This window comes from Nyctibius grandis, chromosome 10 (assembly GCF_013368605.1).
Source record: "Nyctibius grandis isolate bNycGra1 chromosome 10, bNycGra1.pri, whole genome shotgun sequence".
In the NCBI taxonomy this organism is placed as follows: domain Eukaryota; kingdom Metazoa; phylum Chordata; class Aves; order Nyctibiiformes; family Nyctibiidae; genus Nyctibius; species Nyctibius grandis.
The window spans coordinates 12,724,094-12,747,486 of record NC_090667.1 but is presented as its reverse complement, the minus strand read 5'-3'; the positions used below and the strand labels follow the sequence as shown (position 1 = coordinate 12,747,486).

Sequence of the window (23,393 nt, the reverse complement as noted above, 5' to 3'; positions counted from 1 at the left end):
GGCAGGTCAGTTCTTACCCCACTTTGTTGCCCCCCCAGGTGCGGCGGCTGCCCCCTACAGAGGAGCCGAGCGCGGCGAAGCGGCTCCTGGTGCTGCTCTTGGCTGTGGTGAGCGCCCAGGTGTACAGTGCGCCCGGGGACGTGACGCCCGAGGTGGCTGCGACACCCGCGGTGACACCCGCGACACCCACAGTGACACCCGAGACACCCGAGGTGACACTGGAAACACCCACACCACCTGCTGTGACATCCCTGCCTGGGGACGGAGCGCTGCTCAGGACTGCCGTGACACCCGCGGGGACAACCTGGACACCCAATGGGACACTGGTGGGGACACCGACAGCACCCACGGGGACACCCATGGGTGCCTCCTGCCCCCGGCTGCTGCTCTCACCTGCCCTGCGGCCCCACAACTGCACAGCCGGAGGCACTGACCGCTGAGGGGCACCCGGGACCCTCACTCTGGTCTCAGGGTGGCACCCAAGACTGTCACCCCAGCCTTGGGGTGGCACCTAGCACCCTGCTGTGCCCATCGCCGTGGCCTCAGGGCTGTGCCCAACATGCTGGGCTGGTAGCTGTGCCTATTGTAGTAGCCACAGGGTGGCACCACGCACCCATGGGTGCTCCTCACCTCAGCCTTGGGGTGGCACCCAGTGCCCCAGGGACACTACGGTGCCCATCACCCTGCCCTTAGGGCTGTGATGGCACCCAGCACCCACGGGTGCCCCTCACCATGCACTCGGAGGCATTCAGCACCCATGGGTACCCCTACCTCACCTTCGGGGCCGCCCCTAGCACCCATGGGTGCCCCTCATCCAACCTCGGGGCTGCTCACCTCATCCCCCCGCCCCCTCTACGGTATTTATTTATTGTATTTGTATTTATTCCGCGGTTATTTAAGTTTATTTAATTAATTTATTTAATTGGGGGTATTTAATAATTGCTGTTCTTTAATAGAAGTCGCTGCTGGGTCTTCATTGGAGCGTCGTGTGGTCGGGGGGAGCCCTTAAACCCCCCCCAAACCCCCCCAGAGCCCCTCTGCCCCCCCCACCTGCACTGAGGATGGGAGAAAATCGCATTTTCCAGGTTTTTTGCCCCAATTTCTCCGCAGAAATTTCCCTCCCATCGTTTTGGGGAGGTTGATGACGTCAGGAATTCAAGAAAACCCCATTTTAGGCAGAAAAAAGGTCGCTTGTGGTGAGTGGGCTGCGGGCAGCTCCCGTTTATTGAAGCGACGCCGCGGCGCCGAGATACAAAGTCACAAAAGTAACAAAACAAACAAAAAAAATTATTTTTTTTTTTAAAAAAAAAAGCTGAAACCAGCTCGATTTTGCCCCCGTTTGGTGGGGACTGGCCAGACCCCGCCGCTGACTCTGCTCTGGGAGGGATGATAAAGTCTTTCCTCCAAGAGGAGGACGCCGGTGACCCAAATTTGGGTTTTTTTCCCCCATAATGGCACTTGGGGAGCAGCATCACCACCCGGCCGTGCCCAAAAACCACCAACGAGACACGTGACAGCAGTAAAAAACCCAAAACAGGATAATTTTGCCCGTCGAATCCAGACGGGACCCCCCCCCCTGCCCACCCACCCCCCAAATAATCTGCCCAGAAGAGCGAAATCCAGCACGAAAAGGGGGAAAAACCCCAAAAAACCCTTTTCTGCTCCAGTTTTTACCAGTTCCCACCCAGGATGAATTTGGTAAATTTTGGGTTGCAACCAGTGGTTCTTTAAAACACAGGGGGAGGAGGAAAGGGGGGGAAAACATCATTAAAAATCATCCTAATTAAGGGAGGAATTAATTTTCTTCACTTCTCTGTGCCCCAGTGGGTGCCACCCCCTTGCTGCGCCGTGGGGACAGTGGCTTGGCAAAAGGAGCATCTTCCTGCTGTGAAAAGGTGGTAATTTGGTTAAAAGGGTTAAAAATGTAACAGGGAGGGCGTCCCCCATCCCCTAATTAAGATTAATTAGCCACCAAGGCTGAAGGACTCTGGGCAGGAACAAACCTTCCCCAATGATGGGTCATTGAGGTCAGCCCAGGTTGGATGTTGGGCGAGTGGCTGGGGAGGTTGGGAGGAGGATGGAGCCACAGCATCAAGGGCATCCCCATCCCCTAATTAGCTCAATCATTAATTAGCCACCACGGCTTAATGGCTCCAGGCAGGAACAATCTCTGCCCCCCGCCCCCAACATTGGCACTTTGAGATCAACCCAGGTTGGGTGTTGGGTGAGTGGCTGGGGAGGTTGGGAGAAGGATGGAGCCAGGGCTTGGTGGGGCTCCTCGTCCCCCCCAATTAGTGAGATCATTAATTACCCATAAAGAATGAACAACTCCGGGTGGGAACATAGTCTTCAACGTGGGGACTTTGAGGTCAACCCGTGTTGGGTGAGCGGCTGGGGAGGTTGGGAGGAGGATGGAGCCACGGCATGAAGGGGACTTTCCCATCCTCTAATTAGAGTGTTAATTACCCACAAAGGCTGAACGGCTCCAGGCAGGAACAAGCCCCCCAGAGATGGGTCTTTGAGGCCAACTCCAGTTGGGTGTTGGGCGAGCGGCTGGGGAGGTTGGGAGGAGGCTGGAGCCACGGCCAGGGCCGGGCACCGCTCAGTTGATGAGGGAGGAGGTCTGGGCCCCCGAGGCGGGCGCCGAGGGGAAGGAGGGGTGGGGGAAGGCGCGGGCAGGGAAGGAGAGGGCCCACGGCAGGTCCAGGGCCGGGCTGGAGAGGGAGGGGATGGGCAGGGGCGAGGGGGAGGCAGGGAAGGAGGGCAGCGAGGGGAGGGGGGCCGCCGAGCCACCCAACGGCGGGGAGAAGGTGGCACCGGGGAAGGCCCCGGAGGGGTTGGCGGCGGCGGCGGGGACGACGGCCGTAGGTTTGGGCTTGTCCCCGGCGTGGGTGCGTTGGTGACGGTTGAGGTGGGAGCTGCGGCTGAAGCACTTGCCGCACTCGGGACACTTGTAGGGCTTCTCGCCGGTGTGGACGCGTTGGTGGATGGTGAGCTCAGAGCGTTGGATGAAGCTCTTGCCGCACTCGGGGCACTGGTAGGGTTTCTCGCCGAGGTGGGTCCGTTGGTGGGTGATGAGGTTGGAGGAGACGCTGAAGCACTTGCCGCACTCGCCGCACCGGTAGGGCTTCTCCCCGGTGTGCATCCGGCGGTGGATGGTGAGGTCCGACTTCTGGATGAAGCCCTTCCCGCAGTCCCCGCAGGCGTAGGGCTTCTCGCCGGTGTGGATCCGCCGGTGTTTCACCAGCGCTGAGCGTTGCCCGAACCCCTTCCCGCACTCCCCGCACTTGTAGGGTTTCTCCGGCGGCGCTGCCGGGGCCGTTTCGCCGTCGCCGGGATCCGACTCCCTCCCGCAATCCAGACACTGTTGACCGCGGGGCCGTAACCCCGCGGCGCCGCCGCGGTTCTTCCCGCAATCCGGACACTTGGGGGGTTGCCCCGTGGTTCCTCCGGCACCGTGGGCGCGTTGATGCTTGAGCAACGCGGCGCCTTGACCGAAACACCGCCCGCACTGGGCGCACTGAAAGAGGCGACCATGCCGGTGAGCGGCCAAGAAGCCGGCGAGATGTTCGGGGCACCGGTAGGACGCCCGTTCGGCCGCGTGGATCTTCTGGTGCCGGTCGAGGTGGGAGCTGACGCTGAAGCTCTTCCCGCACTCGGCGCAGGTGTAGGGCCGCTCGCCGGTGTGGACGCGTTGGTGCCGCTCCAGGTCGGAGCGTTGGATGAAGCCTTTGCCGCAGTCGCCACAGGCAAAGGGCCGCTCGCCGGTGTGGATGCGCCGGTGCTGGGTGAGGTTGGAGCCGCGGCTGAAGCTCTTGCCGCAGTCGCCGCAGCGGTGCGGCCGGTCGCCGCTGTGGGTCTTGCGGTGCTTGGCCAAGGCGGAGCGTTGGGCGAAGCTCTTGCCGCACTCGGGGCAGCGGTGAGGAGCCGGCGACCCCTCCGGTGGCGGCGGTCGAGGCCGGGTGCGGGGTGGGGCGGGCGGGCCGGGCCCGCCAGCGTGGGTGCGGCGATGGCGGTCGAGGTGGGAGCTGACGCTGAAGCGCTTGCCGCAGTCGCCGCAGGGGTACGGCCGCTCGCCGGTGTGGACGCGCCGGTGCCGCTCCAGGTCGGAGCGTTGGATGAAGCCTTTGCCGCAGTCGCCGCAGCGGTGGGGCCGTTCCCCGGTGTGGATGCGCCGGTGCTGGGCGAGGTTGGAGCCACGGCTGAAGCCTTTGCCGCAGTCGCCGCACCGGTGCGGCTTGTCCCCGCCGCGGTCCGCTTGCCGCGCCGGTTGCCGGCACCGCCGCCCGCACTCAGCGCAGCGCCGCGGCTTCACCGGGCTCTGCGACCGGGTCCTCAGCCCGCACTCGGCGCAACCGCCCCGCGCCGCCGGCGATGCCGCGCCGCCCTTCTTGCCCCCGGTCCCTTTAGCGGTGGCGGGGGCTTCACCCGCCTGCCCCCCGCTTTGGCGCTCGTCGGCGTCCTCCAGCGCCGGCTCCTCGCCGTCCCGTGGGGCCAAATCCTCCTCCGTCCCGCTCCCGGTGCTGGCACCTGCACCATGGGGAGAAACCATGAGCCTCTCCTGGCACAACACCCCCCTACATTAATTTTAAGCCCCCCCATCATCTCTCTGGACTCATGGAAGACCTTTGACATGGTCCCTCACAACAGCCTTCTCTCCAAGTTGGAGAGAGATGGAGTTGATGGATGGACCATTGGGTGGATGGTGGCATCTAGAGAGACGTGGTCAATGGCTCCATGTCCAGATGAAGACCAGTGACAAGTGATGCCCCTCAGGGGTCCATACTGGGACCAGTACTGTTCCATATCTCCATCAACCACATAGATGGTGGGATTGAGGGCACCCTCAGCAAGTTTGGAGATGAGCCCAAGCTGATTGGGCGGGTTGATACTCTAGAAGGAAGGGATCCATCCAGAGGGACCTTGAGAGGCTGGAGAGGCGGGCCCAGGTCAACCTCATGAGGTTCAACAAGGCCAAGTGCAAGGTCCTGGGTCGGAGCAACCCCCGGTATCGATATGGGCTGGGGGATGAAGAGATGGAGAGTGGAGAAGGTCTTGGTGGTTGAAAAGCTGGACGTGAGGCAGCAACAGGCACTCACAGCCCAGAAAGCCACCCATCTCCTGGGCTGCATCAGAAGCAGCATGGCCAGCAGGTTGAGGGTGGTGATGGTCCCCCTCTGCTCCGATGAGAGCCCACCTGGAGCACTGCACCCAGGGGACATGGGACAAGGAGGACACAGACCTATTGGAACGGGTCTAGAGGAGGCCATGAAGATGATCACAGGGCTGGAGCACCTCTGCTGTGGGGATAGGCTGAGAGAGCTGGGGTTGGGCAGCCTGGAGAAGGCTCCAGGGAGACCTCATGGTGGCCCTTCAACGCTTATGCGGATGGAGTTTTTAGTAAGGCCTGTTGTGATAGGACGAGGGGGGATGGTTTTAAGCTAAAAGAGGGCAGATTCAGACTAGATCTAAGGAAGAAATTCTTTACAATGAGGGTGGTGAGATACTGGAAGAGGTTGCCCAACAGAGGCTGGAGATGCCCCATTCCTGGAAGTGTTCAAGGTCAGGTTGGACGGGGCTTTGAGCAACCTCATCTGGTTGAAGACGTCCCTGCTCATGGAGCTGATGAGCTTCAAAGGTCCCTTCCAACCCAAACTGTTCTGTGACACTATGGACAGGGCTTTGAGCAACCTGATCTGGTTGGAGATGTCCCTGTTCATGGAGGAGATGGTCTTCAAAGGTCCCATCCAACTTAAACCCTCCTGTATGTCCTTCATGGAGGAGATGGTCTTCAAGGTCCATCCAACTCAAACCCTCCTGTGATGCTATAGGTGGGGCTCTGAGCAACCTGATCTGGTTGAAGATCATGGACTAGATGGTCTTCAAAGGTCCCTTCCAACCCAAACCCTTCTGTGATGTGACGGACAGGGCTTTGAGCAACCTCATCTGGTTGAAGATGTCCCTGCTCATGGAGATGGTCTTCAAAGGTCCCTTCCAACCCAAATTCCATGATTCTAAAAACCAGCACCCAAAGCACCAAACCCCAAGAGCCTCATATCCCATGGGATGGTGCCCAAAATGAGGGGGTCTCAGGGAGGGTCTTGGGAGGTGTCCCCCCAAATTTACCTCCATCCTTGGGTGTCTTCTTGCGGCTCCGGCGCTTCCCCCCCTGTCCCTGCTCCCGTACCAGCTCCCGCAGCATCTTCTCCACCTGGCTCCTGCCGGCCGTTTGCAGGATCAGGCCCAACTGCCGCCGTAAGTCGGGGTTCACCCCCCCATCGCTGGAGCCGGCCCCCGCCGAGGGCTGGATCTGGGTGGGTTCTGGTTGACCCTGTTCCCCCTCTGCTTCCACGCCTGGAAAAAACACCGTTAGATGCCCCAAAAACCTGAGGAAGTCACCCAAATTTGAGGGCCCCCCCCAAAAAAACCTAAGGAATTCACCCAAATTTGAGGGGGGGCCCAAAAAAACTGAGGAATTCACCCAAAATTGAGGGGGGGGGGGCCAAAAAACCTGAGGAATTCACCCAAATTTGAGGGTGGCCCCCCAAAAAATGAAGGAATTCACCCAAATTTGAGGGGGGCCCCAAAAAAACTGAGGAATGCACCCAAATTTGAGGGGGGGGCCCAAAAACCTAAGGAATTCACCCAAATTTGAGGGGGGCCCCAAAAAAACTAAGAAATTCACACAAATTTGAGCGGGGGCCCCCAAAAAACATAAGGAATTCACCCAAATTTGAGGGGGGGCCCAAAAAAACTGAGGAATTCACCCAAAATTGAGGGGGGGGGGGGCAAAAAACCTGAGGAATTCACCCAAATTTGAGGGTGGCCCCCCAAAAAATGAAGGAATTCACCCAAATTTGAGGGGGGGCCCCAAAAAACCTAAAGAATTCACCCAAATTTGAGGGGGGCCCAAAAAACCTAAGGAATTCACCCAAATTTGAGGGGGGCCCCAAAAAAACTGAGGAATGCACCCAAATTTGAGGGGGGGGCCCAAAAACCTAAGGAATTCACCCAAATTTGAGGGCCTCCCCCAAAAAAAACGAAGGAATTCACCCAAATTTGAGGGCCTCCCCCAAAAAAAACGAAGGAATTCACCCAAATTTGAGGGGGGGGCCTCCAAAAACCGAAGGAATTCACCCAAATTTGAGGGCCTCCCCCAAAAAAAACGAAGGAATTCACCCAAATTTGAGGGGGGGCCCCAAAAAAACGAAGGAATTCACCCAAATTTGAGGGCCTCCCCCAAAAAAAAACGAAGGAATTCACCCAAATTTGAGGGGGGGCCCCAAAAAACGAAGGAATTCACCCAAATTTGAGGGGGGGGCCCCAAAAAAACGAAGGAATTCACCCAAATTTGAGGGGGGGCCCCAAAAAAACGAAGGAATTCACCCAAATTTGAGGGGGGGGCCCCCAAAAAACGAAGGAATTCACCCAAATTTGAGGGGGGGCACCCAAAAACCTAAGGAATTCACCCAAATTTGGGGTCCCCCCCCCGAACCCCAAGACTCACCGGACACCAGCCCCCGCCTCCGGTGGGACTCAGCAAAGGCGGTGATGCGGGGCCAGCTGATAGCGATCTCCTCCGCTGCGGGGGAAGAAGGGTGGTCCTGAGGCGCCCAGACGCCCCGGTGAGGGGCTCCATCACCCCCATTTCCTCCCCTTCCCCCCCCCTCCAGCAACAGACTCTGTTTTGGGGTGAAACGCTCCATTTTTGGGCAAAATGTGCTTCCATCAGCTCCAAATTCACCGTGGCGAGGGAAACTGAGGCAGCGTGGGGTACCCAGCCCCCCCCAAACCCCACCCTGAGTCTTTGGGATGCTCGTGGCCCCCCCCAGATCATGGCAGTGTGCCATGGGGGCACCCCCAACCTACACATGGGGCGCTGGGGACGCCCAAAATGACCCCAAAACCCCCCAAATTGGGACCTCCCAGGGTCCCTCCGTGCCCCTTACCCAAGGAAATCACGTTCTCGTAGTTCTCCTGCATGGTGGCCCCCAAAAAATGGGGGGGACGGGGGGGTCCCGGTGGGGACAGGGGGGGTCCCAGCTGGGTGGCGTCACCCCCCAACCAAAAATCCAGCCCCTGCAACGGCAAGAGACCCCCCGCCTCCCCGTTAGCACCCCCCTCTTTGGGGTGCCCAGGGGATGCTCCACCCCTCTTTGGGGTGCCCAGAGGCTGCACCCCCCCTCTTTGGGGTGCCCAGAGGGTGCTTCCCCCCTCTTTGGGGTGCCAAAGGGGTGCTCACCCAGTCTTTGGGGTGCCCAGAGGGTGCTCCCCCCCCTCTTTGGGGTGCCCAGGGGATGCTCACCCACATTTTGGGGTGCCCAGGGGATGCACCCCAATTCTTTGGGGTGCCCAGAGGGTGCTCACCCACTCTTTGGAGTGCCCAGAGGGTGCTCACCCCCTCTTTGGGGTGCCCAGGGGATGTTCCCCCACACTTTGGCGTGCCCAGGGGCTGCACCCCCCCCCCTCTTTGAGGTGCCCAGGGGATTTGCACCCACCCTTTGGGGTGCCCAGGGGCTGCACCCCCACACTTCCCACCACTCCCCCCCCATTCCCCTCCCTCCCCAGGTCACCCCCCACCACCCCCCCTGCAGAACTGGGGGCACCCAGCATGGGTGGGGGGGTTGGTGGGTGCCACCAGCGAGCAGCCCGGGGCTGGGGGGTGGGTTATGGGGTGGGGGGGGAAACCCCGGTTACCTGCGGTGGTGGAGGCTGGGGGGTGGGGGGGGGCACAGCCCGGGGCTCCCCCCCGGGCTCCGGGGACTCTCCTCGCCGAGCACCGGTCCCGGTGGAGGCGGCTCCCCGGGTGACCCGGATACAGTGAAGCCGTGGCCGCCCTCCCCCTCCTCCTCCTCCTCGTCCTCCTCCTCCTCCTCCTCCTCCTCCTCCAGCACCACCCAGAGCCCCCTAGCGGCCCCCGCCTCCGCTTCACCCCCCCTCCCAACGCCCCCCCACCCCCCCACCCAACCCCCCAACCGAGCCCGCCCCGGTTCCACCACCGGTGCCCCCCCCCCCCGCCCCCGAGAGCTCAACCCCCATATTAGACACTGGAGAATCCTCCCGAGGGGTGATCTTGGGTGGGGGGGGGTGGGCTCGGAGTGGGGCGCTGCCCCCTGCGCCCCTATCCTGCCCCATCTTGCCATGGGTGCCCTCAGGGATCCTCTAAGGGGGGGGTGGGTGTCAAGTATGGGGGTGTGGACCCCCAGATCCATCAGCCTTCAGAGGTGGGGGCACGTGTACCCTCAGGGGTGAACGCTGCGGCTCCCTTGCCAAGGAGGTGCCCAAGGAGATGCCCAAGGAGATGCCCAAGGAGATGCCCAAGTTGTTTGTTGCCCAAGGAGATGCCCAAGGGGTTGCCCAAGGAGGTGCCCAAGGAGATGCCCAAGGAGATGCCCAAGTTGTTTGTTGCCCAAGAAGATGCCCAAGGGGATGCCCGAGAAGATGCCCAAGGGGATGCCCAAGTTGTTTGTTGCCCAAGGAGGTGCCCAAGGAGATGCCCAAGGAGATGCCCAAGTTGTTTGTTGCCCAAGAAGATGCCCAAGGGGATGCCCGAGAAGATGCCCAAGGGGATGCCCAAGGGGATGCCCAATGAGATGCCCAAGGAGATGCCCAAGAAGATGCCAAAGGAGATGCCCAAATTGTTTGTTGCCCAAGGAGATGCCCAAGTTGTTGCCCAAGGAGATGCCCAAGTTGTTTGTTGCCCAAGAAGATGCCAAAGGAGATGCCCAAATTGTTTGTTGCCCAAGGAGATGCCCAAGTTGTTGCCCAAGGAGATGCCCAAGTTGTTTGTTGCCCAAGAAGATGCCCAAGATGCCCAAGGAGATGCCCAAGATTCCCAAGGAGTTGCACAAGGAGTTGCCCAAGATGCCCAAGGAGATGCCCAAGTTGTTGCCTAAGGGGCTGCCCAAGTTGTTTGTTGCCCAAGGAGATGCCCAATGAGATGTCCAAGATGCCCAAATAGATGCCCAAGGAGATGCCCAAGGAGATGCCCAAGAAGATGCCAAAGGAGATGCCCAAATTGTTTGTTGCCCAAGGAGATGCCCAAGTTGTTGTCCAAGGAGATGCCCAAGTTGTTTGTTGCCCAAGAAGATGCCCAAGATGCCCAAGGAGATGCCCAAGATTCCCAAGGAGTTGCCCAAGATGCCCAAGGAGATGCCCAAGGGGATACCCAAGGAGATGCCTAAGTTGTTGCCTAAGGGGATGCCCAAGTTGTTTGTTGCCCAAGGAGATGCCCAATGAGATGTCATAGATGCCCAATGAGATGCCCAAGGAGATGCCCAAGAAGATGCCGAAGGAGATGCCCAAATTGTTTGTTGCCCAAGGAGATGCCCAAGTTGTTGTCCAAGGAGATGCCCAAGTTGTTTGTTGCCCAAGAAGATGCCCAAGATGCCCAAGGAGATGCCCAAGATTCCCAAGGAGTTGCACAAGGAGTTGCCCAAGATGCCCAAGGAGATGCCCAAGGGGATGCCCAAGGAGATGCCCAAGTTGTTGCCTAAGGGGATGCCCAAGTTGTTTGTTGCCCAAGGAGATGCCCAAGATGTCCAAGATGCCCAAGGAGATACCCAAGGAGTTGCCCAAGATGATGCCCAAGGAGATACCCACATGCCAAGGAATGTGGGGGGCACGTCCCATGAAAACTGGGGGATGGACCCTTCTTCAAAGCTCAACCACAGTGGTAGACACCAGAGACTCCACACTGGGCGAGCGGTAGCAGGCAGGGTCTGGCAGCGATGTGGGGTGGGGTGCCCCTCTGTCCTGGCCAAGCCTGCAGGAGGCAGCTGCTTGCCCATTCGGGGGTCCCCAGCCCTCCCCTGGGCCCCCTGAAAGCTTGAGGGTGCATGGGGGGACACTCTTGGGGCAGATCCTCGCTGGACCAAGTGAAGGCAGAAGATCTTCCTCCTTGGAGAACCTCCCTGGACCCAATGAAAACAGAGGATCTTCCTCCTTGGAGATACTCCTGGACCCAATGAAGGTCTCTAGACCCAGTGAAGGTCTCTAGACCCAATGAAGGCAGAGGGTCTTCTTCCTTGGAGATCCTCCTGGACCCAATGAAGGTCTCTAGACCCAATGAAGGTCTCTAGACCCAGTGAAGGTCTCTAGACCCAGTGAAGGCAGAGGATCTTCCTCCTTGGAGATCCTCCTGCACCCAATGAAAACAGGATCTTCCTCCTTGGAGAGCCCCTCTAGACCCAATGAAGGTCTCTAGACCCAATGAAGGCAGAGGATCTTCTTCCTTGGAGATCCTCCTGGACCCAATGAAGGCAGAGGATCTTCCTCCTTGGAGATCCTCCTGGACCCAATGAAAACAGAGGATCTTCCTCCTTGGAGAGCCCCTCTAGACCCAATGAAGGTCTCTAGACCCAATGAAGGCCTGTAGACCCAATGAAGGGCAGAGGATCTTCCTCCTTGGAGATCCTCCTGGACCCAATGAAGGCAGAGGATCTTCCTCCTTGGAGATCCTCCTGCACCCAATGAAAACAGAGGATCTTCCTCCTTGGAGAGCCCCTCTAGACCCAATGAAGGTCTCTAGACCCAATGAAGGCCTGTAGACCCAATGAAGGCAGAGGAACTTCTTCCTTGGAGATCCTCCTGGACCCAATGAAGGTCTCTAGACCCAATGAAGGCCTGTAGACCCAATGAAGGGCAGAGGATCTTCCTCCTTGGAGATCCTCCTGGACCCAATGAAGGCAGAAGGGTTTTGGGTGTTTGAGGTTGGGTGTATCTGGGACAATCCAGCCAGGGTCAGTGTGGGACATTGCTGGGAAGGGAGACCATCAAAAGCATGGGGTATTCTGGGGTGGACACCCCAGGTGGGAGGGACACATAGCCCCAACCTTTCATCTCCTGGCAGGTGATTCACCATCACCACCACAGACCATGACCCAGGCTGCCGAGCTGGTTGAGTTTCCCTGGGATGGAGGGGGGTTATTTTGGGATGCCCCACCCAAGGTGACCTCCCCAAACCTCTGGTTTTCCGCACGGGAAGAGCTGGGATTCGCAGCTCCTCCAAGGAGTAGCAGAAGCCACCCATCGGGTCTTGCACTAGTCTATTTTTATTCACAATACAAACACAGCTCCTGCTCGTCTTGGGAAGAGATGGACCAGGCAACCGGCACGACCGTGACCCCGAAACCACAAGGAAATCCCCAGATTTGTGTCTTGCTCCCATCCCTGAGGTTCACCCCAAGGATTCACCTCCTTTCCGCTGAGGAAATACCTCCAGGTGATGCTCCCCGTGATCTCCTGGGGGTTTCTTTCCAGCCATGGGTGGTGCTACCTCCTCCCCATCACCGTTGGGTTCCCACCATGAGCTCCCTTTGCATGGTGGTTGATCAAGCAACCCAAGAGGAGCCATGAGCATCCCCACGACGGCTCGGGGACAAACCCTCCCTTGTCCCAGCTCACCCCAGTTCCTCCCAGCTCACCCCAACACCGTTGGGTTCCTCCAACCGCAGGTGGGGTCCCGCTGAATAAATACAATAAATACATTAAATAAACCACTCACGCCGGGTCCGCGCCGAAGCCAAACCGCGGCGTGTGGCTGGGAACCGCCGGGGGTGGACACCTGGGCTTGTTTCTTAACAACAAAGCCACAAAATTGGGATATTTTACCCCAAATGGTGTCGTTTGGTCGGTGGCGTCATCACGCCCCAAGCGCAGCTGGGAGGGCTCAGGCTTTGGGCGTTGGTCAAGGTGGTGGAAGGTGGGATGGTCAAGGGGTGAAGCCACCTCAGGTAATTTGGGGTCCCTCCAAGTTTGGAGCTGGTGGGATCTCCCGCACCCCCAACCCCATCCAGTTCCTCCCTGCGCCTCCCCAGCCGCTCGGCACCATCTCCCCATCACCCATGGAGGTGGTTTCTCCTGAACTTGGAGAAGGAGCATGGTTGGGATGTCCTGATGTCCGTTGGTGGGATTCGGTCTGATTTTCTGGAGGGGACCCCCCCCCCAAATTGCCGCTCGGCCCCCAGCCCCCATCTCCATCCTCCCCTATCTACCCTACCTTCCTACTCTACCCTACAAAAACTACGTCCTCAGGGCCAGGGTTGGTGCCACCGGGTGACATCACCGGCTTGGGAGCACCCATCCCCGTGGCACCCGTCACGCATGGGGGCTACCCGAGGCACCCCGCAGCAGTGGCAGGGGGACAGGAGCCACCCAGGGGGTCAACCCTATGCCCCCCCTTCTCTCCATCCCCCAGTTAATGGGGCGTGAGCTCATGTGGTGGCTCCTCTGGTGGCTCCACCTCGCCGTGGCTACGGAGGTGACGGTGAAGATGGGATCTGACGCCGAAACGCCGGCCGCACTGCGGGCAGGGGAAAGGCTTCTCGCCGGCGTGCGCCCGTCGGTGCTTGGCCAACGCCGACCCGTCGGCAAAGGCCTTGCCGCAATCGGGACAGGCGTGCCGGGGGCCGGCGTGGGCCCGTTGGTGCTTGTGGAAGTGTAGGGTGCTGTTGAAGCTCTTCCCGCAGTCAGCGCAGACGTGGGGCTGCCCGCCGGCGTGGGTGCGTTGGTGCCGGTAGAGGTGGGAGGTCCGGCCGAAACATTTGCCGCAGTCCCCGCACTGGTAGGGTCGCTCGCCGGTGTGGATCCGTTGGTGTCGCTCCCAATGGGAGCTCCAGGAGAAACTCTTCCCGCAATCGCCGCAACGGTACGGCTTCTCCGCGCCGCCGTGGAAGCTACGCCGATGGCGGGCGTACTGGGCGCGGGCACCGAAGGCTTTACCGCACTCTTCGCAACGGAAAGGACCATCACCCAGATGAAGGCGTTGATGTTTGACCAACGCCGGCCCATCGCCAAAGCTTTTCCGGCACAGGGTGCACTTGTAGGGTCGTTGGCCGGTGTGGGTGCGTTGGTGCCGGTCAAAGTGGAGGGTGCTACCAAAACTGCGCCCGCAATAGGTGCAGATGTAGGAACGGCCACCGGCGTGGGTGCGTTGGTGCCGGTAGAGGTGGGAGCTCCGGCTGAAGCTCTTCCCGCACTCGGGGCACTGGTAGGGCTTCTCGCCGGTGTGGACGCGTTGGTGGCGGTCAAAATGGGAGCTCCAACTGAAGCTCTTCCCGCAGTGAGCGCACTGGAAGGGCAAGCGGCCGGTGTGGAGGCGTTGGTGGGTCACCAGCTCCTTGTTGCGGCGGAAGCTCTTGCCGCACTCCTCGCACTTGTACGGCAGACCGCGGGGACGCGCCGGCGGAGCCGGTGGAGCCGGCCGTTGGGCGGCGTGAGCTCGCTGGTGCCGGTAGAGGTTGGAGCTGACGTTGAAGCTCTTGCCGCAGTGGAGGCAGAGGAAGGGCTTCTCGCCGGTGTGGGTCCGCCGGTGCTTGCTGAAGTGGGAGCTGCAGCTGAAGCTCTTGCCGCACTCGCCGCACTCGTAACTCTTCTGCAACACGATGATGCTCTTGAAGTTGGAGAAGGCTCCCGCCGTTTTACCGCCGCGTCGACCTCCCGCCGCGCCGGGCGAGTCGATCTGCTGGACCACGGTCCAACGGAGGGTCTCCCGCCCCGGGCTCCGTTCGCCCGGTGAACCCTCCTCGGGGTGACCCAACAAGGTGGCCGTGTCCAGCTCTACGATCTCGGGGTCGCCCGCTGGCGGGGGGTCCGTCTCGGCGTCGCTCGGTGTCCCTGGGTCAGCAGAGAGGGGGCAGATGGGGGGTCAATAATCCCAGTGGTTGGGGGGTTAATGGGGATGGAGACCCCCTTCCCATGGGACCATCAAGGGGGCTGGGCTGGTGCACCCCATAACTTGGAGCTTCTCGGCACGTCCTTGGTGCAGGGACCAAGGACACGGGCTCTGTTTTGGGAGGACACCACGGGATGCCCATGGTGGGGCGTCTCCATCCCCTTCCCAAGGCTGGAGCACAATGCCCACCCCACCCCAACTTTCCTCAACACTTACTCTGCATCACCGGGGGGTCGTAGGCGTCCTCCTCCTTGTCACTCCCAAAAAGCACCGTCTGCTCCGGCTCCGCAGCCCCCCAGGGATCCATCGCCCCTTCCCACACCTCGGGCCGGCGGAACGGGGACCCTGCAAAGCCACGAGCACCCCGTCACCATCCCACAGCCCCCCCAAAAGCATCGCCAGGACCCCCAGGTCCCTGAACCCCACCAAGGTGGTGCGGGATGGAGGAGACCCCCTGGTCCCTGATCCCCACCGAGGTGGTCCGGGATAGAGGAGACCCCCTGGTCCCTGATCCCCACCGAGGTGGTCCAGGATGGAGGAGACCCCCTGGTCCCTGATCCCCACTGAGGTGGTCCAGGATAGAGGAGACCACCTCGTCCCTCGTCCCCACCAAAGTGGTCCAGGATGGAGGAGACCCCCTGGTCCCCACCAAGGTGGTCGAGGATAGAGGAGACCTCGTGGTCCCTGATCCCCACCGAGGTGGTCCAGGATGGAGGAGACCCCCTGGTCCCTGATCCCCACCGAGGTGGTCCGGGATAGAGGAGACCCCCTGGTCCCCACCGAGGTGATCCTGGATGGAGAAGACTCCCTGGTCCCTGATCCCCACCGAGGTGGTCCAGGATGGAGGAGACCCCCTACTCCTCCATCTGTGATCGCCACCATGGTGGTACGGGATGGAGGGGACCCCCTGCCCCCCCATCCCCGCTCCCACCGGGTCTATAGGGGGACCCCCCCAGCCCCCCACCCCACCGCGACGGTGCCGATCAGAGACCCCCCCCCCTCCAGCCCCCATTCCCGCTCCCCCCCCCCCCCCTCCCCCCGATCGGGGACAAAGCCGGGCGGAGCCGGCAGCGACCCCCATCCCCGAGGGGGGGGTTGAGGGTGCCGGGGGGGGTTGGGGGGGGTCCCCTCTCCGCTCCCTGCCGAGATGCGGGGAGGGGGGGGACACGACGGCGACAACGCGACCCCCCCCACCCACCACAAAGGCCACTCGCGTGACTCCGGTCCCTTCGCTCCCGGTGGCTTCAGCTCGTGGCCGTGTCCCCCCCCACCCCCACCCCCTTCCTGTCTGAGCCCCCCCCCACCCCCCCCGCCCCCCCCCCCCCCCCCAGTCCCGGCTGCACCATCCCCTTCCTGTGTGTCCGGCCTCACCGAGCCGGCGTGCAACAGCCCCGCCGCCGCCCCCCACCCTCCGCTCTCCTTCTTCTCCCCCCCCTTCAAATTCCAACCCCCCCCTAATTCCAACCCCCCCCTCTAATTTAACCCCCCCCTCTAATTTAACCCACCCCCCCCCCCGCTTTGCTCCAGCGCCTCTGCATCCCTCCGGTACCAGGTAATTGGGGGGGGGGCGGGAGACCCCCGGGGATGGGGGGGGTGGGGGGGACCCACACCCCACCCAGCCGCACCCCAATCCCCCCCCCCCGGGGACATAACAAGGGAGGGGCTGCTCCCCATTATCCCCTCACACCCCCCCCTCTTTATTTTACACGGATTTCCCCTTCCCCCCCATCCCCGCATCCAATCGCGTTGTGTTTTCATCGCCCTCCCCCCAAAATAACTCCCCCTCCTTGCACCCACCCCCGTTATATTCTCATTTTACCCCCCCCCAGACCCCCCCATTTCTCCCCTCTCCGCCCTTTCCCTTTTCCCTCCAGCCCTGTTGCATTTTACCCCCCCCCATTATATTTCCGCGTCCCCCCCCTTTAATTGCCACCCCCTGCACCCCCCCCATCCCCATCCCCTCTCCCTGGGCTCACCCCAACCCTTATTTAAGTGCCCCCCAACCTTCCAGGGGGGGCATCTGAGAGGGGGGCATCTAAGGGGGGGGGTCCCTTCCTACGGGGTAGTTACGGGGGGGGCTTTGGGGTGAAGCACCCAAAACACCCTGGGGGGGGGGTCACACCCCAGCACCCGCTGCCACCCAGCCATGACACCCCCAGGGTGATGTCAGGACCCCCCGTATAGTCCCTACATCCAGCTGGTCATGGGGGGGGGGCACCCAATTTAGGGGTGTGTGTCCCCCCCCCCCATGAACCCCAGTATCTAAACTGGGGCCGTTTGCATCGTAGGGACCGGTGACACCCCAAACCCCCCCCCCCAAAACGTGCCGGCACCGGGACGCACCTGGACCACGGGGACAAGATGCAGGAGAGCTACGAGAGCGTCATCTCCCTGGGTGAGGTTCTTCATTTCCCCTGATTTCTCCCTAATTTATTATTATTTAAGGAGAATAAAATTAAATTAATTGGCCTTAATTAGTGGCTGAGTTCATAATGGTGTAAAAAAACACCAAAATCGCCAGGATTGAGCTTAAATAGATGGGGGGGTTCAACTGGGACCCCATTTCCAGCTGTGGCTTGATGGCTCCGGTGCCCTTGGCCGTCCCCATCCTGGCGTTATGATTTTTGGGGTGAAAAAAGCTCTAATTGGTATCGAACTGTCTCCCGTAGCCGAGGAAATCGCCATCAGTTGGCCGCGGATCACCGCCTTCGCCGAGTCGCACCGCAGGAGGGGTTTGGTGGCCGGTAAGTCATCGATGGCGGTGCCGGTTGGTGCCGGTGATGGCCAGAAGGATGTTTTGGAAGCCCCAAACCCCACGGGGTGATGGGGGTGGGAGATGGGGAACAGCCGGATGCGGCCACCGCGGCGCCGGGAGGGACGCGGGCAGCCAACCGGGGGGATTTTGGCAGCGGGGCCGGCTCCTCACCCCCTTTTTTCCCCGTAGATGACGGGTTGTTGAGCGAGAACGAAGAGGAAGACCCACCACCGGGCGAGCTGGAGAAGGTGGACACCGAAGCGACGCCGGCGGGGAAGCCCAAGGGGGCCAGCCCCACCGGTGCGGAGGGGACAAAGCCAAGTGACGGTCCCCAAAAACCAGAGAACCAGCCCAGGAAGCCATCGGGCAAGCGGCAGGGTAAATCGGGCCACCGAAGCTTCAAGAAATTCCCCGCGCGGAGCTTGCTGGGCCACGGCCGCTGCCACGACTGCGGCAAAGCGTTGGCTTTCGGCTCAGCCTTCACCAAACGCTGGCGAGGGACCGAGCGACCCCATAAATGCCCCGAATGCGGGAAATGTTTTCGGCTCAGCTCAACCCTCATCACCCACCAACGCCGGCACGCCGGCGAGAAGCCCTACAAGTGCCCCGACTGCGGCAAGACCTTCAGCGTCGGCTCGGCCTTCATCCAACACCAACGGGTGCACGCCGGCACCGGCGCCGGCGCGGCTCCTTGCCAATGCAGCATCTGCGGGAAGAGCTTCCCGGCCAGCGCCAGTTTGGTGAAGCACCAAAAATTACACCTGGAGGAAAAACCCTACAAATGTGGGGATTGCGGGAAGGGTTTCAACTGGAACTCGCATCTGGAGCGGCACCGCCGCATCCACACCGGTGAGAAGCCCTACGCCTGCCCCGAGTGCGGGAAGAGCTTCAGCTGGAGTTCCCACCTCGACCGGCACCGCCGCACCCACGCCGGCGCCGGCGAACCCGCGTGCCGTTGTGCCGATTGCGGTCGTTGCGCGGCTCCTCGCGGCACCGAAGGCTCCAAAACCCCTGAGAAGCCCTTGCAGTGCGGCGAATGCGGGAAGGGCTTTGCCAAGAGCGCGGCATTGGCCAAGCACCGGCGCGCTCACGCCGGCGAGAAGCCCTACAAGTGCGGGGAGTGCGGGAAGGGTTTCGGCTTGAACGCCGCGTTGCTGCAGCATCAACGGAGCCACGCCGCCGGCAAACCCTACCAGTGCGGTGACTGCGGGAAGAGCTTCGCCTGGACCTCCCATCTTGACCGGCATCGGCGTATCCATATGGGGGAGAAACCCTACCGGTGCGGGGACTGCGGGAAGAGCTTCTCCCAGAGTTCCCACCTGGAGAGGCACCAACGCGTCCACGCTGGCGCCGAGCAACCCTGCCAATGCACCGACTGCGGCAAGAGCTTCTTGGCCTCCAACAAGCGCCGGCGGCTCTTGACGGGCACCGGTGAACGACCCTGTAAGTGCACCGACTGCGGGAAGAGCTTTCTGTGGGGTGCCCGCGCCCGACCGGCGCCGGAGAGGACCCATAAGTGTAGCGAGTGCGGGAAGAGCTTCACTTACCGGGCGGAGAACGTCAAGCACCAAGGGACGCAGACGGGGGAGAAGCCCTACACCTGCCCCGAGTGTGGGAAGAGCTTCGGGCAAAATTCGGCGTTGGTGAAGCATCGCCGGATGCACACGGGAGAGAAGCCCTACAAGTGCGGGGACTGCGGGAAGAGCTTCAGCGTCCGCTCCAACCTCATCAAACATCAACGGACCCACCTTGGCGAGAAGCCCTACAAGTGTCCCGACTGCGGGAAGGGCTTCATCCAGAAGTCGGACCTCACCAAGCACCGCCGGATGCACACCGGGGAGAAGCCCTACAAGTGCAACGTCTGCGGGAAGTGCTTCAGCGTCTCCTCCAACCTCATCAAGCACCAACGCATCCACCTCGGCGAGAAACCCTACCAGTGCTCCGAGTGCGGCAAGAGCTTCATCCAACGCTCTGAGCTCACCATCCACCAACGCGTCCACACCGGCGAGAAGCCCTACAAGTGTCCCGAGTGCGGCAAGTGCTTCAGCCGCAGCTCCCACCTCAACCGTCACCAACGCACCCACACCGGGGACAAGCCCAAAGCCACCACTGTTGCTGCCGCCACCAGCAGCCCCCTGACGCCCTCCGGGGCCTTCCCCGGCGCCACCTTCTCCCCGCCGTTGGGTGGCTCGGCGGCCCCCATCCCCTCGCTGCCCTCCTTCCCTGCCTCCCCCTCGCCCCTGCCCATCCCCTCCCTCTCCAGCCCGGCCCTGGACCTGCCGTGGGCCCTCTCCTTCCCTGCCCGCGCCTTCCCCCACCCCTCCTTCCCCTCGGCACCCGCCTCGGGGGCCCAGACCTCCTCCCTCATCAACTGAGCGGTGCCCGGCCCTGGCCATGGCTCCATCCTCCTCCCAACCTCCCCAGCCGCTCGCCCAACACCCAACTGGAGTTGGCCTCAAAGACCCAGCACTGGAGGGCTTGTTCCTACCTGGAGCTGTTCAACCTTCGTGGCTAATTAATGATTGATCTTTTTGCCGGCACTGGCTGCTCCCCCCTGGCATCCCCCCAGCTCTGCACTGGGACCCCACCCTCTCTCCCAGTCCCCCCCTCCCCACCCCACCGCTCATCCCAGCATCCCCCCAGAGCTTCTTCCCACCTCGCCCCTCTGCTCCCCATCGGATGAAGCTCCCCATCCCCTCCCCCACCTGGGTACCACCCTCTGCTCCCACCTCGGAGCATTTTGGGAGAAAAACCAGCAGAAACGGGAGTTTTCCCACGCCGCCGCATCACCCTCTGCCCACCTGGGAGCTGCCACGAGGGACTCAGGGATATTTCCACGCCCTGTCTCCTCCGGCGTCTCCCTGAGCTCCTCTATCCTACGTCACTCCTCAGACATGGAGCCCGTCGTGATTTTCTTCTTTTATTTTATATTATTTTTTTTCCTTTTGGAAAGAAAATACTTTGGGGCAAAACCACGTGATTTTGTGATGTCATTTTTTCAGGCACTTAATGGAATATTTTGGGGTTTTTGTTGGTTTTTTTTCCCTTTTCCACACGGATTTTGCAAAAACTTTCACGTGTTTGTGGTGGAGGTTTTTTTATTATTATTACTGATTTTCCTGCATTTTGATGTTTGCTTTTTCTTCGTCCCTCGGCGCGGGATTCGGCGCATTTCGGTACTAGTGGGCTGCGGCAGTGCTTTTTCACTGCCTGAAATCCTCATTTCTCCCATTTCCTGATTTCTCCTCGTTACGGGGGGAGCGAGGGCTTCTCGGGGGGAAATAAATGAAGAAAATTTTTTAAAAATTTTAAAAAAAACTAAAAGAAACAGAAAAGGCTCCACGCAAAATATAAAAGCATCGAAAGAAATACAGAAGAGAAAGAATTAAGGCTGAGAATGACTTTTTTTCCCCGAAAGAGGATAAAAAGCTGAAATAGGACTTTTGGAAAAGTAGGGAATTGTTGAAATCTCTGGAAATAAACTGAAAACAAAATAATTCAAGAGGTGCGGAGACGCTACGGGAAGGACTCGCTGGGTTTATTAAAAAAAAATCAAGTTTAAGAGGAAGAGGTAGGACTGTAAGTGCAAAAAAAAGAGGAAAAATATCAAAATATGGAAAAAACATGATAAGAAATGAAACAGAAAAGGAAAAGAAAGCAAAGGACGTGTGGAATCGAAAAAAAATGGTGATAAAAATAGAGAAAGGGATAAAAACGACCAAGGAAGTACCGGAGCCTGCATCAGCGCCGCGGGATGCGGGATGCGGCTGTGGGATGTGGTGCTGCACCGTCCCCTTGCCCGATTAAACAGCCCCCGAGGATTGTCCCCGGGTCTGCGTGATGGATTTTGGGGACCTGCCCGGCTCCCTGGCCAAGCCCGCTGCAAAAGTGGGGTGTCACCGATGGCACAAGCGTGATGTCGCCAATGGTAGAACCATGATGTCACCAATGGTAGAACCAGGACATTGCTGCTGGCACAACCGGGATGTCACTGATGGCACGACCATGATGTCACCAATGGTAGAACCAGGACATCGCTGCTGGTGCAACCAGGATGTCACTGATGGCATGACCATGATGTCACCAATGGTAGAACCAGGACATCGCTGCTGGTGCAATCAGGATGTCACGACCGTGATGTCACTGATGGCATAACCATGATGTCACCAATGGTAGAACCAGGACATAGTTGCTGGCACAACCAGGATGTCACTGATGGCACAATCATGATGTCACCAATGGTAGAACCAGGACATCGCTACTGGCACAACCAAGATGTCACCAACGGCACAACCAGGATGGCACAACCATGATGTCATCACTGGCACAACCACGATGTCACTGATGGCTCAACTGGGATGTCACTGATGGCACAACCATGATGTCATTGCTGGCACAACGATGATGTCACCGATGGCACAACTGGGTTGTCATCGCTGACACAACCATGATGTCACCGAGGATGTTAATTCTGTCTTCACAGTGTGGGGGGACCCTCCGGTCACGCCCACTGGGTTTGGGTCTCCAAACCACCCCCAAGGAGCTGCCTTGAAGGCAGCACCAGCCCCACTTTGGGGGAAGAAACTGGTTGGAAGGAGCCCCAAAATCTCATGTTCTTGCCTCCATTTTGGCCGGCGGTCAACAGGAGCTGCTCTTGGGGACGGCTTTTGACGCCCACCTCCAAATGACCTTGGCGATGCGCTAATTACGCATTAATGAGCACGTTGATGGTGCTCACCCAGCCCTTACACTAATTGTGCATTAATGACCATGCTAATTATGCGCTCCCGTGCAGACGCCGCCTTGGGGCTCTCCGGCCAATTTGGGCCAAATTAACCCAAACTCAAGGGCATGGTGAGGTGATGTGGCTTGGTGGCTTGGTCACCTCTCCGCTGCTGTGCTCTGTGGATGGGGACATGAGGAAACCCCCTCCCCACCACCCCGCAGAGCCCAGGACCTCGCAAATGGAAAGTGGGGAAGGAGGAGGAAGAGGAGGGACAGGGATGACGTCAAGAACCTCCTCCGGGGTTCAAATAATTATTTTAGGAGGACGTGGTGACCGTGCCGTGGGGCGCAAGGTCCCAAATGGAGCCACGAGGGACAAAAGCCACCCCGAAAAGCGCTCGAAGGGCTTCAGCGAGGATATTTCGGGGGGGAACCCCCCACGGAACTGCGATTTAAGTGAAATTTATATATTTTCTGGTGTTGTCCGTGCTTCCGAAACCGGCGTGGACGTGTCGCTGTGCTGCTTGTCACCGGTCCCCTCCGTGTCCGCTTTCGGGGACCTCATCACCGCGGCTCGTGTCTTTTTTGTTTCGTTTTATTTTGGTTTTTTGGAGTCGTTTTCTTTCCATGAGTAGTAATAAATTAGAGCCTAGCTACCCCGGCGGCGCTGCGGTCCTTTCCCTTGGTGGGCTGGTGGTTCCTCTTCCATCTCCTTTGGAGGGCTTCAAACCACGTTGAGATCCAATCTTCCAAGGGGTTTTTTTTTTCCCCTTTGGTTGGGTTTCCAGTTGGGTTGCCCCAATTTCAAGCTCAAGTTGCAACTCATCCCACACTTAAAAATGTGCATTTTCCACTGCCAAGACTCCCATGAATCCAGTAAAAATGTATCAGGATGGAGGAAAGTCTTGAGCCTTCACCACCTTCACCCTTTGGTCATGGGCACTTGGACAGCCAAGAGCGTGGTGGCATCAAAACCACATTTTTAAGCCCAAAAGGCCACTCTACTTGGAGCATGGGGAAGGGCTGGGTCCCAGCACATCTCCAAGGGGTTCAGGACATCTCCTAGGGGTTCAGGATGTCTCCAAGGGGTTCAGGACATCTCCAAGGGGTTCAGGATGTCTCCAAGGGGTTCAGGACATCTCCAAGGGGTTCAGGATGTCTTGAAGGAGCTTAGCATGTCTTAAAGGGGTTAAGAACATCTCCAAGGGGTTCAGCTCATCTTGAAGGGGTTCAGGACAC

The 23,393-nt window shown here is 59.8% G+C and overlaps 2 protein-coding genes across 3 annotated transcripts in view; one reads left to right on the top strand and one right to left on the bottom strand.

The window, feature by feature from the left end:
- Positions 1 to 1,597: 1,597 nt before the first annotated feature.
- Positions 1,598 to 15,932, bottom strand: LOC137668026 (zinc finger protein 420-like). 2 transcript variants are annotated; one of them, XM_068409301.1, is made up of 5 exons: positions 15,873 to 15,932; positions 14,891 to 15,019; positions 13,543 to 14,616; positions 4,034 to 4,209; positions 1,598 to 3,898 (listed from the first exon to the last, which is right to left on the bottom strand). In XM_068409301.1, the coding sequence occupies exons 2-5, from the start codon at positions 14,979 to 14,981 to the stop codon at positions 2,603 to 2,605; spliced, it is 2,637 nt and encodes an 878-aa protein (XP_068265402.1). In that variant the 5' UTR covers positions 14,982 to 15,019; positions 15,873 to 15,932; the 3' UTR covers positions 1,598 to 2,602. The 2 variants fall into 2 exon arrangements, with proteins under 2 accessions (XP_068265402.1, XP_068265401.1); XM_068409300.1 differs by lacking the exons at positions 13,543 to 14,616; positions 14,891 to 15,019; positions 15,873 to 15,932 and adding exons at positions 6,127 to 6,354; positions 7,508 to 7,582; positions 7,950 to 8,079; positions 8,698 to 8,798 and having other exon boundaries at positions 1,598 to 4,530.
- Positions 15,933 to 16,999: 1,067 nt separating this feature from the next.
- LOC137668024 (zinc finger protein 721-like) overlaps positions 17,000 to 23,393 on the top strand; it is a 164,933-nt gene continuing 158,539 nt past the window's right edge. Inside the window, exons 1-4 of the mRNA XM_068409295.1 lie at positions 17,000 to 17,069; positions 17,344 to 17,418; positions 17,619 to 18,362; positions 18,429 to 19,540. Of these exons, the coding sequence (XP_068265396.1) occupies positions 17,036 to 17,069; positions 17,344 to 17,418; positions 17,619 to 18,362; positions 18,429 to 19,540 (1,965 nt within the window). The 5' untranslated portion in view covers positions 17,000 to 17,035. The remainder of the gene's footprint in view (positions 17,070 to 17,343; positions 17,419 to 17,618; positions 18,363 to 18,428; positions 19,541 to 23,393) is intronic.